General features: G+C 36.2%; 1 protein-coding gene across 2 annotated transcripts in view; it reads right to left on the bottom strand.

Moving 5' to 3' along the window:
- RNF180 (ring finger protein 180) overlaps window positions 1-15,946 on the bottom strand; it is a 192,909-nt gene that overhangs the window by 142,329 nt on the left and 34,634 nt on the right. For both annotated transcript variants that reach the window (XM_059416635.1, XM_059416634.1), the window contains exons 3-4: window positions 2,974-3,069; window positions 423-1,382 (exon numbers count right to left, since the gene is read on the bottom strand). In XM_059416635.1, the coding sequence (XP_059272618.1) occupies window positions 423-1,382; window positions 2,974-3,069 (1,056 nt within the window). The remainder of the gene's footprint in view (window positions 1-422; window positions 1,383-2,973; window positions 3,070-15,946) is intronic.

Below are 15,946 nucleotides of genomic sequence, written 5' to 3'. Positions count from 1 at the left end.
AAATATCCATTTAAGCTAAAAGTGATGAAAGTCAACTAATTTGTCACTCAATTAAATTAGAAAGACTTCTTTGTTTCAAACTGACCTGAAATAAAATCACTGCAAACAATCCCAACATGAACAAATTTTAAATGTATATGACAATCTCACCTCAACATCATGAGATTAGTATTCATGTAAAATACTAAGATTTAGGAAAACTTCCTGAAAGGACATTTCCTAACCATATGTGAACAGAGACAGGATTACACTTGCCGATTTTAAGAGAGGTGCATGATTATGAAGTTCACCTAGACATAAATGTCATTTCAACACTCATTAAAACCATGTTTTTATAATATAGGTATTCAAAGTTAGCTCCTCTCCCCAAACTCCAAGATTTTACCACACAGAATTTTTAGTAAACCTTTTCAAAAAATTACCTGCTTCTGTAGCCATCTTTCATGCCTTCGTTGTTTCCTTCTCAGATTTTTCAATTTGCTCCTTTCTCTCTTACTGAGCCTCTGGTTAATGGCCCCCAGGGAAAAACTGCCTGAGCGCAGAAAGTCCAGTGCTGAGAGGGGCTCTTCCTGGTCCGAGGCCTCCAGCATGCTCCTGCCAGCTGAGGGCAGGTCCATCACGAAAGTCAGGTTGTTAGAACTTGCATGGTCAGAGTACACCGCAGAAGCTTCTAGACCACACTGAAATTCTCCTCCTCTTTGTGTCTGGGTCTCACGGGGAGCCACTGAAAATCTGTGCAGCAGCAGCATATTAGGATCAAAATTGGATGAAATCTGAAAGGAACAGTTATTTTTACTAGATTCTAAAGGCAAGCCTGAAAGGTGAATAGGCTGTGTTTCATTTAGCCTGGGACAGGCAGCAGTCTTACTATGTATTTTATAAAAAGTAGGTAACAAAGTCAGTTTCTCGCTGATGTTCAGATCCAAACTATGTGATTTCCTATGAAAAGCTCTTGTAGTGCATCTGCCAGTCACAAGCTGAGGAACAAAAAGCTGGTATTTTGGATCTGATGCTTTGAAGAACAGTTTTTCATTCTTCATCTGAAAATATGTTGACCGCACCTCCAGGCAGAGTGCTTCTGTTAATCTTCCAGAGCCATTATTATTTTGGGCCATATTTAAAACCCCGTGATTTCTGTTTCTGGAGGCACCACCTGTCAGCAGAGTTTCCTTGTCACAACCTGACTGAACTCTAGGATGTGACAAGTATTTCAGCGATGGTCTCATTATTTCTGCCCGTGTTGGCTGATAAACGGTCCAGCTCTTAGAGAGATGTACAGCTGCAAGCTGGCCACAGGAACATTTTGGAGTGCTGACAAAATTAAAGCCCCCTAAACGGGCCCCACAGAAAGGGCAATTCAGTTTTCCAACTGTCCACTGGGCCTACAGGTAATAAAGGAAAGTAAGACAATGCTTTCATTGTAAAGTAATCAAACAGAATGTGAGCTGTATTTTTTTTTTAAAGCCAACCACATGAAAGTTTTCTATGCCACAGAAAAGGCTAGCTTTCTGTTTTCTGATTGGTAGACAGAATAGTAAAGGGAAACAAGCCTTCTAATAAACAGAGATAAGCAACTCCAAAGTTCTAGAATGATAACATACTGCACATCAGCCCACCCCAACAATACTCCCAAGCATTCATTCTAAAAGAATCTCTCAAACAATCGGCTGAATATGGATACAGTGTGAACTAATGAAAAGAAAAATACACTATGGAACCAGGAAGCAAATCAGTCTACAGAGCTTAATTTGCAAGTAAAATCTCACAGAAAAGTGTCTGTTTTGATACCCTTCTTGCATACCAAACACTGTGGGAGGGAACCTTACCCAACCAACAGAATAAAGCTCTTCCTGCCTCTTTACATACAACCAAAAGATACTGGTTGCATACATAACAGTGCATTTTCTATATGTAAGTGCGAAATTAATAATGAACTGGCTTAAAATTATTTTTTTCAGGAGAGACAGTGGAATATCTGCAGCACCCTCATACATTTTGTAAAGTTCAGGACAGTGAAAGCCAGGGCACTGGCTTGTTCCCAGGAAATCATTACAATGTGAGAATGAATGCAGAGGATATCTATCAAATGTTATTTTTTAACAATAACAAAAAAGTCAGGGGAGAATGGCAACTATATATTTTTCAAAAATCATATTAACACTTTTTCAATGCGTGTTTCACCCAAAACGTGAGAAATAATAATATCATACTGTTAACAAGGTGAGTTCTTGCTCTTATAATATTTCATTAAGGAGCCTTAAAAATTTGGTAATTTGATATTGATTGTACTGAGAATCATTTATTATCCAGTTTATTTTATACACATATGCATACATAAATAATATAGGATATTTCATTTACTCAGTAGTCATTGTTCTAGGTGCTGGAGATAACAGTAATAAACAAAAGAGAAAAATTTCTGACTTTATGGAGTTTTTATTCTGGTAGGGGAGCTAGGCAATTAACAAGACCAGTAAGCCATATATGTATGTGGGTAAGCACATGTGCATACATGCGCGCGTGTGTGTGTGTATTTATGTCTATATTTATATAGGTTATATATGCTCATGCATGCTTACGAGTACTATATATTACATATTGTATGTGTGTATGTAAAACATAGCTATTTAAATCAGAGAGGAGGAGAAAGGAAGTGTGGAGTGATAATATCAGAGTAGGGGAACTGACAGTTTGCAGAAGCAATGCCTCATTGTGAGTAAAGATACATGGAAATAAGGGAAGCAGTAAATAACTGTGGGAAGAGCAATCAAGGAAGGGGAAATACCATGTTTTAAAGTCTGAGATAGAAAAGTACCTGGAGCTCTCTAGTAATAATGAAGAAGCCAGTAGGTGTAATCAAGAGTTACAAACCCTTTCTTATCTCTTGAAAGAATGAATTCAAGAAAAATAGCTCCAAAAAAAAATCCTGGAAGTAGTAAATTCCCAATTTTACTCAGAAACTAAGGAACTTACTTTTTGTATTAGGCAGTTTATCCATTCTGGAAGAGCTTCTATATCCATGTGCCACACATGACAAATACTCTGATCATCAGCAGAATCATATCTGTCCTGTTGTATCAAAATGCATGATATTAGTTATTACCAGTCCTGGATTTATTTAACAAATTTCCTATTTGAGTAAAACACAAAAATATAAATTCAGTTTTATCTGAATTTATTTCAGGAAGAAAATAACCCCTGCATTCCTCTTCTCATTCCCAACCCCAAAGCAAACCCACAAAGACAAAAACAAATTTTCAAGGAATAGCTGCTTGTGAATTAAAAAAAAAAAAAAAAGCCTCCATTCCATTGATTTTATCAAATTAAATTTAAAATTTAGCAAAAAGTCATAATAGACAAATCTGGCACCCTATTCCTTTTCCTGAATGTGAGGAAAAAATAATGCTATTCATGACAACTTTCCCAGGTCTTTAATCCCTGATTCCATCTGGACTCTACTAAGATAGAATAAAGAAGCTGCCAAACAATCTATTGAGGTACTCAAGAAAAGTACAAGAGGATGGGGGAGAAGAATAAATTCATAGGCAACCAGAAAAGCCTCAACTAAATTTCAGCTGTATTAGAAGAAGAAAATTTCAGAGAGAGATACTTTTGGCTTTCTGAAACAGATGTGTATGAAAATATGTGATATACAGGTGAAACTGTACACATATCAAAAAAATGCAGAGCAGGCTAGAATGGAGATACAGGACTCTTTATAAGTTTAATTAACCTTAGACCAATTTACCTTTACCTCTCTGGGTCTCAGTTTTCTCACCTGTAAAAAACTTCTTGATAATTGCTAAGATCCCTTCTGGGTATACAAAATTGCATTCTGTGATGGCAGAAAAGAGTTTCTTGAGAAGAAGAGGGAAAAATAATGCTTCTGTCCATATACCCATTCCCAGCATCAGATTTTACACAGCAGTAGCTTTTCCAAGTTGCCAAAGCATAAATTTTTTTTAGACTTCCCTAGCAGTGACACTATTAGGTACTATAATTACATTAACAAACTAAATAAGGAAATTACATAAACATACTTGCAAAGTCTGTATGCACAGTGATAAGAATGAAATAAGACAGAATCTCTGTAAGAACCTTTTGCCAAATAATCTACATTAGATTATGATGTGGAACCAAGATCACCAAATTTCTAGGTTTAATTTCCCAAGTTGGCGCCTCTGGGCACTCTATCACTTTCTCTTCCATGAATACATCTTAAGATACTAAATGGTGGCCCAGTATACAAGAAAAGTTTCAGTATGATTTATTTACATGTCAGAAAGATCTATAAAGAAACCACCTTTACCTAATTTCTGTCAGGCTCCCAAAAGATCACAACTTAATTAAAATGCGAAAGGGAACTATTGTTGTATGTTAGACCACATTTCATTATTTCATATGCTGTACACAACAGTATTTGATATACTATAAATGAGAGCACTAAGCCAAATTCAAGATTGTAACAGAGGAAAAATACTTTTGTTAAAAGGTCTGAAAAAAATTTCCATTTCTAATGTCTGAATCAACAACACAGGCTGAAAATAGTTCAAAGACAAATACAAAGTCCTCTGAGAAGGGTATATAGTGGGCCAAAGAGAAATTTTATAGTTTTATTAATGATGCCTAAACTCTAAATCTGGCTAACAGACTGCAACTTATGACGTGAATAGAAAGAACCAAGATGCCCTTCAACAGATGAATGGATAAGGAAGATGTGGTCCATATACACTCTGGAGTATTATGCCTCCATCAGAAAGGATGAATACCCAACTTTTGTATCCACATGGATGGGACTGGAAGAGATTATGCTGAGTGAAATAAGTCAAGCAGAGACAGTCAATTATCATATGGTTTCACTTATTTGTGGAGCATAACAAATAGCATGGAGGAAAAGGAGAGTTAGAGAGGAGAAGGGAGCTGAGGGAAATTGGAATGGGAGGTGAACCATGAGAGACTATGGACTCTGAAAAACAATTTGAGGGTTTTGAAGGGGCGGAGGGTGGGAGGTTGGGGGAGCCAGGTGGTGGGTATTAGAGAGGGCACGGATTGCATGGAGCACTGGGTGTGGTGCAAAAACAATGAATACTGCTACGCTGAAAAGAAATTAAAAAAAAAAAAAAGAAGAGTAAGAAAAGGCAAGGCTAATCCATGTCAAAATGAAGAAGGTATTATTGAATGAAAGCAAAGTTAGGAAGAAAGGAGGAAATACTAGAAACAGTCTCTAGCTCAATCATCTTACTGCTCCCTAATATATATGTCCTCACAAGAGTGTTGGGTGGACGTACAAAGGTTTATTTTATCCTAGATTCTCACAAAACCAAAGAAGGAAAAATTAGGTAGAGGGAAGTAATTACTGGCTCCAGTATAGTAAAGTAAGCACATAATCTGGTGTATCCTCCCTCTCAAAACAAAGTATTTATCGATGACAATTCTAAAAGTAACCAAGAGCTGAACTAAAAAATATAGCTGGGGAGATTTCCATGAACCAGAAATTATGAGGAGCCTCTGGAAGATCAATGAGGAAATAGCAGCACAATGTATTCAAGTTCCAAGTACATAATAGATGAGAACAACACAAATAATGGTACATATCAATGTGGTGAAAATGAGAAACAAACAAACAAACAAAAAGCCCTGATGGTTATCAGGGGTGGAATGGATGTCTGTCTGTCTCCAGGCAAGAGGTGTACCTAAGGAAGAGAGAAATAGAGCAACATCTTAGGGTAGCTGGAAATGCCTAGAAAAAAATGGAAAGCAGTTACAGAACTCCAGAAGATGAGTTACTAAGGATCAGTCTCTATTCTTGCTGAAAATAGTACCATGACATATAAAGAACATGAGCTAGATTTGTTTGTACTAATAAGATACACCTCTACTACTACCGCTTGCTATTTTTAAAAAGTCAAGTGAATTAGAAAAAAATGCACTCTGAGCTATGCTATTAAAAGCATACTCAACCTAAAAATAAGTAGTATTACAACTTTTCTAAGGAAACAAATATAAATATAAAAAGTACCTAAGATGCCATGTACCGAGTTGACAACATTGGTTAGATTTGAAGGAAGAAAGACGAAGGTTGGGAGTTACTAAAAGGAAATGTTAACTTTCTCATTATTGCTTTACTGGGAGAATATATTAAATAATACTTGTATAATTAAAATTTAATTTGAAAATTGATTCAAGTAAAAATAAGAGAAACTGATTACTTCTGATTCTGGCAATGTAAAAGTAACTGGTATTAGACATGCTCTCAGCAAGCATTTTAATAGATAACACTTAGCAATAACTTACACCTGTCAGAAAGGCTAAAGTAAAAAGCTCAAAAAATAACAGGTGTTGACAAAGATGTGGAGAAAAAAGTCATTGGCAATCACTTTTGGTGTGACTATAAATGCGTACAGTCACAGTGGAAAACAGTATGGAGGTTTTTTAAAAAATTAAAAATACGGGAGACAAACCAAAAGAGACTATGGACTCTGAGAAACAAACTGAGGGTTTTTGACAGGAGGAGGGTGGAGGGGATGGGTGAGCCTGGTGGTGGGTATTAAGGAGGGCACAGATTGCATGGAACAGTGGATATTTCATGCAAACAATCAATCATGGAACACTGATCATGATGTACTGTATGGTGACTAACATAAGAAAAGGAGAAGAAGAGAAAATTTTAAAATTAAATAGAATTAAAAATTAAAATAGAAATACAGTATGATCCAATAATTCTACTAATGGGTAATTTGCCTGCCCCCTCAACAATGAAAACACTACTTTGAAAAGACAGATTCACATTTACACTTACTGCAGTCTTACTTATAATAGCCAAGATATAGAAGCAATCTAACTGATAAAGATGTGGTATACATATACAATTCATTCTCACTTTTTCTATACCACACTATATTGATGGTCCTAGTCAGCAGAGTATGGCAAGAAAAGGAAAAGAGACACACAGATTAAAAATAAAATAACAAGATACAACTTCTCATCAAATAAGATGGATAATAAAGAAAAAAGAACATTAAGTGAAGAAGAAAGAAGTAAAACAGCGATACATGCTAGAACATGGATAACACTGAAAACATTATGCTGGGTAAAAGAAGGCAGACACAGAAGGCTACATATTGTATGACTGCATTTATGTAAAATATCCAGAGTCCAGCACATCTATAGACATAAAGCAGATCAGTAGTTGCCTGGGTTTTGAGGGAAGGGTAAATGGAGAGTGACAACTTAATGAGTATGGGCTTTCCTCTTGGGAGGATGAAGATGTCCTGGGATTAGACAGTGACGATGGCTGTGCAACACTGTAAATGTACTAAATATCACTAGTAGTAAATTTTATATTAGGTATATTTTAGCACAATCTTTAAAAAAGAACAATGTAACTCTTATTTGTAGTCAGCATAGTATGAAGAAAATACTACTAAGGAATTCACCAAAATGGCTGTTTAAATTAAAAAGTTTGCATAATTTCAGTATACAAAGTCAAAGTCAAATTTCAGTATACAAAGGTCTGTGTATCACATTTCTGTATATTAACAACAAATAATGGGAAAGCAAAAATGTTTAAAATATCACTTAGAAAAGTATCCAAAAATACGCCCTCATTAGGTATAAATTTGATGCAACATATTTAAGACCTGTCCACTGAAAACGATATAACGCTACACAAAGAAATTAAAGAAGACCGAATTAAACCAATGAATGTATCATATTTTTAAGATATCAGTTCTTCCCAGATTAATTTACAGATTCACCACAATCCCACTCAAAATCCTAGCAGGCTTATTTGTAGGAACTGACAGATTACAAAATTTACATGAATGCAAATGATCTGAAACACCCCAAGAAATTCTGCAACAGAAGGCGAAAGGCAGAGTCCATACACTTCCTACTTTCAACACTTACTGGATCAGTGGAACAGGATAGAATCCAAATAGACCTGTATACATGCTCAATTAATTTTTGGTAAATATGCCAAGGTGATGAGAAAAGATACACTCTTTAAAAAGTGGTGATGGAACAACTTGATAACCATATGAGGCTAAAAGAAAACAAAAAAGTCCCAAACAATCTTTTTTTAAATTAACATACAATGTATTATTTGCTTCAGGGGACAGGTCTATGAATCATCAGTCTTACACAATTCACAGCACTCACCATAGCACATACCCTCCCCAGTGTCTATCACCCAGCCACCCTATCCCTCCCATTCCTCTCCCCTCCAGCAACCCTCTGTTTGGTTTCCTGAGATTAAGAGTCTCTTATGGTTTGTCTCCCTCCCTGGTCCCATCTTGTTTCATTTCTTCCCTCCCTTTCCCCCACGACCCCACACCCTGCCTCTCAAATTCCTCACATCAGAGAGCTCATATGATAATTGTCTTTCTCTGAGACTAACTAGAGGGTATTATGCTAAACAAAAAAATCTTGATGCTTACCATATACCATACATAAAAATAACTCAAAATAGATCTGAGTCCTAACAGGTTACACTGTAAGTACAAACTGTCTAGAAGAAAACATAGAGGAGAAAACCCTGTGATAGGAAATGTATTCTCAGAGTAGAAAAACACAATTCATTTTAAAAAAAATGATAAGGTGGATTTCGTAAAAATTAAAACAATCAACTATTTGAAAGGTATCAGTAAAGAAATAAAAACACAAACCACAGATTGGAAGAAAATTCACAAAACCTGTATCCAACAAGAAATTTTTAGCCAGAATATTAAAAAAAACTTCTTACAACTTAATAAGAAAAAAAAAACTCACAATTTTAAAAATGAGTACAAGATTTTTAACAGACACCTCACAGAGGGCACATACTGATGTTCAAAACCACATTTAAAAAAAGGTAGAACACCATTAGTCACTGCAGAAATGCAAATTCAAACAACAATGGATTCCACTGTACATTTATTTTAAAAGTTCATAAAGAAGAAAAAGGGGATGATGAAGAGAGAAAGAAAAAGAAAAGAACTAGCAGTATCAGTACTTACAAAGAGCAACCGAAAATCTCATACATTGCCAGCATGAAAGCAAAATGGTACAGTTTTAGAAAACCTTCAGTCAGTCACTTAAAAATAATAGCTGTACTAACCCTAAGACCTAGCAGTAGCTGGCAATAACCAGGAGAAATGAAAATAGATGTCCACATAAGATTTGTATACAAATATTCATAACAACTTTATTATAGCTCAAAACTATAAACATTCTAAACGTCCAAAACAACTATGGCATCCCTACAATGGATAAACAACCATAGGATCCACGTAATGTAGTTATATTCAGTTACAAAAAATCAACTACTGACATATGCAACAACATGATTCAATCTGAAGTGTGCTTGCTTTTACTTCCTGTATTCTTAGAGAAAATTCCTTTAAAAATGTGAATTTTTAACAGTTTGGTCATATATGAGCCAAAGCTCATCTTAACAAATTTAAGTGGACTATACAAATCTGTCTGTTAAAGAACCTTGGGAAAGTTACTGAAAATGACTCAATAAAAATAAGCAGTCTAGCTTTACCTAAATATCTTGCCTTAGAAACGAAACAAAGGTATGGATAACATCTTTGCAGAATAGAATTAATCTCACAAACCAGAACAGAATTAATCTCACAAACGTCTGGCCTCATACACATTAGCCCCTTACATTAGGAGCTGACCTTTATTGAGATTAGTCTAATTGTGACGAATTTTTTTTTTAAATTTATTTGACAGAGATCACAAGTAGGCAGAGAGGCAGGCAGAGAGAGAGAGGAGGAAGCAGGCTCCCTGCTAAGCAGAGAGCCTGCTATGGGGCTCAATCCTAGGACCCGGGGATCATGACCCAAGCCAAAGGCAGAGGCTTTAACCCACTGAGCCACCCAGGCGCCCCTGTGATGAATTTTTTTAAAAGACTGTTATTGAGAACACAAGCTGGAATGCACAAATAAAGTCATTTTTACTTTGACATTAGGTCCAAAACTTTCTCTGAGTTTTCAAGGTTTTATCTATATATGGACTAAGTAAATATTTCTACACTGGTACAAAGAGCAGTAGCATATTAATGTCAAAGTAAATTAATGGCAGTCATTCTATCAATATTTATTTATTTATTTTATTTTTTATTTTTTTTATTTTTAAAATTTTTTTATTTTTTATAAACATATATTTTTATCCCCAGGGGTACAGGTCTGTGAATCACCAGGTTTACACACTTCACAGCACTCACCAAAGCACATACCCTCCCCAATGTCCATAATCCCACCCCCTTCTCCCAAACCCCCTCCCCCCAGCAACCCTCAGTTTGTTTTGTGAGATTAAGAGTCACTTATGGTTTGTCTCCCTCCCAATCTATCAATATTTATTGAATGATTACTAGACACTATGTTACCATATACAGGGAGATAAAATTTATACACACACACACACAGGCCGGGGACTATGCTGGGTACATTACATTTATTATCTCATTTTGTTATTTCATTGTACATACTCCATTATATTATGTAATCAAATAAAGTGATCATATTTAATCTTGTAAGACTGGCCATAATAACAAAGAAACCATCATCGACTATAAATTGTAGAGATGCTTCTTGAACATTCTTACAAGAATAAACTGGAATCACAGTTCTCAGAACTATGAAGGGTATTTTAGAAGGTACTTACTTTTACTAGCTCACTAATATTTATGCTATATTTACTATGCCCAGGCATAGTAAGGACTGTTTTAAGGATTTAAGGATTTTTACTATTTTACAGAGAAGGAAACCAAGACAAGAGCAATTAGGTAACTTTTAAGTAACTCGTCCAAGGTCACAGAAGCAAGGATTTCCAGCAGAGAGTCGGGCTTCAGAACTTCCGTCTTCAGTCACTGAGGACAGAGTGGCCTCAGTCACAAGTGTTACTTCCTGTATCAAATAAATACTATCGTTTTCAGGCAATCAACCTTCTGATATCATTAGCATGAGTATGTTTTCAGTCATGATACTACTTTTCCCTTACAAAAAAACAAAACAAAAAACCCCCAAAACCTGAGCCATAACTTATTTTTAAATTAACCACAAATGATACACTAACTTATAGAAGATGAATGGTAGGTTTAGAAAAAAATTCTACAACTGATTCTGAATGGGACCTAACCTGATTTTTATTTGACAACTATTAATATGAAGCAAGCACACATTTTTCTCTAAATAGTTAAGAGTTAAAGCATTGTTTCATGCCAACAGAGGAAGAAGAAAATCAATTACAGCAACGGATACACGTGAGGGGAATGTGAAAGGCTAGGTGAAGAATGTACAGTATTCTCTGTTTTTTCCTCAGGAAACTTAGGTATAGCAAACAAAGACAGCCAGGGTCAACAAAGTAGACTCAATTATAAATGAGACTGCCAACTACTTCACCTGTACTTACACACAGTCTTAGAAAACATATGTAATATTCATGGTATTTACTTCCAATATAGTTTAACAGGTAAAGCAGGGCATCACACTATGAAGTTTATAAGTCTACTGTCAACTAATTTTTATAACATTTTTTTTATTACATAAAATGTATTATTAGCCCCAGGGGTACGGGTCTGTGAATCGCCAGGTTTACACACTTCACATCACTCACCATAGCACATACCCTCCCCAATGTCCATAACCCCACCACCCTCTCCCGACCCCTCTCCCCCCAGCAACCTTCAGTTTGTTTTGTGAGATTTAGAGTCTCTAATGGTTTGTCTTGTCAACTTACTTTTAAAAATCAAAAACATATGTGATAAGACAAATTTTAACAGATGTATTTAAGATAAATGACTACAATGGAAGCAACCCGATTTTAGGAATTTAAAGCCTTTAAAGTAATAGCATGAATGGTTATCTCCTTTGGGAAAAAATTAAACTGAAAATTACAAAAGCAGTATTATTAGGAGTTAAAAAACCTCACAAGACAGTTTTTTCAGGTCTCAAATTTATATTTGGGGGAGGAAGGAAGAGAAGGAGGAATTAACAGCCAATTTCACTTAATGCTATCGAGAAATACTGACAAAATATTTTGTAACTGAAATAATTTGTTCAAGCAGCAGGGGGAGCCAAGGCATTGTTATTTTTTTTTATTTATTCTTTAAGGGTAGGGAATGTTTCTGGTTGCTATGTATAGGGTGAACTTCATTTAATTTTAAAATTATAAATGTTATGCACTATCATTTTATCACTAAATGATCTTTAAGATTTTTAATTAAGCTGACAGGTTTAATGTAAGAAGTTGACATAGACAATTTAATATTATATGATATTTTTGAAAGATGTTTAACATTTGGCATTTCCAATGTTAGCATTATTACTCCCTCAGCTAATTCATTAAAAGTGAGCCAACTGTATATTTAACTACATGGCTATAAACATAACAGGGAAAAGACTGGGTAAAAAAATATGTCATTTACATTATTAATTAGAGTGTTACAAATATAAAGGAATCAAATTCTATTATCCTGACCCTCCCCTTTTTTTTTCCTATTTGTACTCTGAGAAGGTACTTGAGAATGAAAACTTTTTTTACTCAAAAGGTCAGAATGAATAAAAAAATGATTTAAAGCCTCACTTAGGGTCTCCCCACATTCAACCTTGTCAACTTTCCAAAAATTCACTCTTCACACAACACACACAACAAAAATTATCTTTTTAAAATTCAATGGTCATATCACTCCTTTTCATTAGCTTCCCAGCTTTTAGAATAAAGATCAAAGCCCTTAATTTGGTTCACAAGGCCATAAATGATCTAACTAATACCTTTCTTTGTAGTTTTAAATCCTGCCACACTCCCTCTTGATCTCTGAACTCCAATCATGGAAATCTTCTAATTCCATGGATAGCCCATATTCTCTCCAGCACAGGTTAGAAATCTGAGATCAAAGTGGCAGCATGCTCAAATACCAGAAAGATCGCTCTTCTTAGCTTGCGATGGTCATCTTCTCACTGAGACCACACATGGTGGGCAGAAAGAGAGACCTCTCTCTTCTTATAAGGGCACAGTCTTTTCAGGTTAGGGCCCTATTCTTAAGATCCCATTTAACCTTAATTACCTCCTAAAGACCCATCTCCAGATGCAAACACACCAGGGAATAAAACTTCACCATGAGCTTATAGAGGAGATACCATTAAGTCTAAGCATGTGGAAAGATTAGGTATGAAATAAATATATGCTGACACTAACAAAAGAGAACATAGAAATATTTCAAAATAAACAATATAAGTATGATTTGTCTCATTATTGTAGCTACTAGAAAAAAGATACCATCAGGTTAATAAAGTCAGAGAGAAAATGAGCAAAATATGTTAGCCAAAAAAAGGTGGAAAAGTTGTATAATCCAATACTCAATTCAATGTTCAGTAATCATATCTTGGCCACCTTGATTCTAGGAATGGAGTTTGAAAACTGAAACACTCCACAGTCTGTAACTGAAAAAGAGTCATAACCCAGTAATTATAATGCTTTAAAATAAATGTTGGACCATTCCTTAGTCCCCATTTTCCTCCATTCACTAAAACCTGGTACTTGGCCTTCAATTCTCTCAACTACAACGAACCTTGACCTCCTCTTTGCTAAAGCCAATGTACACTGTCATGTAGGGTGTCTACACATGTCCAGTTTGTATGCCAGTTCAACACAAATCTGGAGGGCACCCTTCACAGACCCACACCCTGCAGAACTGTGCGGTGTACAACCTGTACACTGAAGCTAGTGTCTGGTCTTTGACATCTCACTAGAAGACCCAGTGCCACTAACCAACCCCTCTTCCTAGGAGATACCCATCCACTGAATTGTGTAACACCGTATCCTGATTTTTAGCCCTACCTTTCTTGCTCATCTTTCTTCCTACTGTGTGTGCTTTGTTTTTTCTGTCCATCCTTTCAACACTCCTTGGCTCTCTTTCTCACTCCATTCACATTGCACATGGCGATCTCATGTACTGTCACAGTTGTACTCTCCACTTGCATGCTGATGACTCCCAGAATCCCACTTTTAGTTCAGATCTCTGTTCTCAATCCCATATCCTTAGAATCAGTAGCCTCTTAGAAATCTCTACTGGAATGTTCTATGAGCCACATAAACTTGACATGTCCAAAACTGAATCTTAATTGACTAAAAATCTAAAACTGAGGACACCATTCTTAATCAATGGCCAAAACCTCACAAATGGGGAGCATTTCTGTCATTGCATTTCAGGGTTTTTGTTATTTTATTTTTATTTATTTTTTTGACAGAGATCACAAGTAGTCAGAGAGGCAGACAGAGAGAGAGGGAGAGACAGGCTCCCCACTGAGCAGAGAGCCTGATGTGGGGCTAGATCCCAGGACACTAAGATCATGACCTGAGCCGAAGGCAGAGGCCCAACCCACTGAGCCACCCAGGTGCCCCAGGTTTTTGTTAGTTTGATTTTGATTTTGGTTCTTGCTCATATTTCATGATCTTAAGCCTAAAAGCTGGGGTAGGAGCCCCTGTCCTCCTTGTGGACACTGTAAACTGTCTCAAAATTTCCTTCCAAATTCCTTCTTGCATGCCTTACTACAAGCCAGGGGCTGGAAAGCTAAAGTTCAAATGTCCTAGATTGCCTTACAGCTCAAGTTCCACACATGACCTAGCTTCCACCAGGCTGATATACCTTCTCAGTATTATGAAAGCAGAAGCGATGACTGTATCTGTGCTCTTTTTTTCTAATAGGCTCGGTTTTGAAGGTATTTGGTTATTCTGCACCAAGTCACTGTGATCCCAGTATCAAGTTTTTGATGCTAAAAAGCAGAGTGTGGGACCTCCATTTCCTGGCATGGACAGGGCTAAAGAAATGTGGTCCTTGAGCCAAAAGCTATGGATGCCATCTTCCCAGTTTCCTGATCCTCTGTGTTTTTCTGAGGGTCATTTCAAGTCCATGTGGGGTGCTGAGGTCAGCAGACATAGTCTGAGATTCACTCAAGGTGAGGAGATTCTAAGGGGGACCCCCTACATAAATTTGGGTTATAATCTCAGTACAAGGGTGAACGAATAGTAAATGTGTTGTACAAAGAAAGACAGAAGGAAACTTGCTAATGTCAACTGTGGTACTCAGTAAAAGGAAAGGGAAAAAATCTTCCCCTCAGGTCGCAGAACAATTTCTTAAACAAAAAGTACAAAAAATGAAGGAGATGACTAAGAGTCAACTACAGTACGTGATGAACTCCTGTTCTTTTAAAAATTCCACAAAGAGTACAATATAAGTTACAAAAACTGGCCAAAGATATTTGCAATAGAAAAACCAATAAAGGATTAGTATTTAGAACACATAAAGAAAAACAAAAAACAAAAAACAAACAACAACAACAACAACAAAAACCCCAAAGGAAAAGCACCTACTAAAAAACAGGTAAGAAAAAAAAGCCATTTGACAGAAAACACCAAGAGCCTGAGAGATGAGATGTGGAATGCTAGTGACAGTGACAATGGGGGTGATAAGCAATGCTCAAGCACTGCTCCTAGCATTGTCAGCAGAAACAGTTCAGGGCTACCCAGCAAAGGCTGAGTGTGCACATGCCTTAGGAGGCTGCTGCCTTTACTCTCAGAAATTCACTCCTGCCCATGGGTGCCAAGGTATGTACAAGAGAGCTCATAATAGCACTGTTTGTAAGAGCAAAACACTGTAAGACTCCGGTGTCTGTCAAAGCAGGAATGCATTATACACTGTGAAGTATTAATGCACCAGAACACTATACCAAAGTAAGAATCAGTGAGAACTGTACTAAACATGGCGATTTCAGTGAAAGCAACAATTCCTGGAAAAAGACCCACTTACAGTGTGATTTCATTTATAGAAATTAAAACAACACAACACTTTCAGAAACAAACTTATTTTATACACATGACTTTTTAACTGTATAGTTTAATAGGCAATAAAGGTAAGAGGTGATAAATTAAGCATTCTTTCAGCATAGTATCTGATAAA

This window comes from Mustela nigripes, chromosome 12, assembly GCF_022355385.1.
Source record: "Mustela nigripes isolate SB6536 chromosome 12, MUSNIG.SB6536, whole genome shotgun sequence".
Taxonomy (NCBI): Eukaryota; Metazoa; Chordata; class Mammalia; order Carnivora; family Mustelidae; genus Mustela; species Mustela nigripes.
Note: the sequence above shows the minus strand (reverse complement) of the source record. Positions and strands in the feature narration are given on the sequence as shown.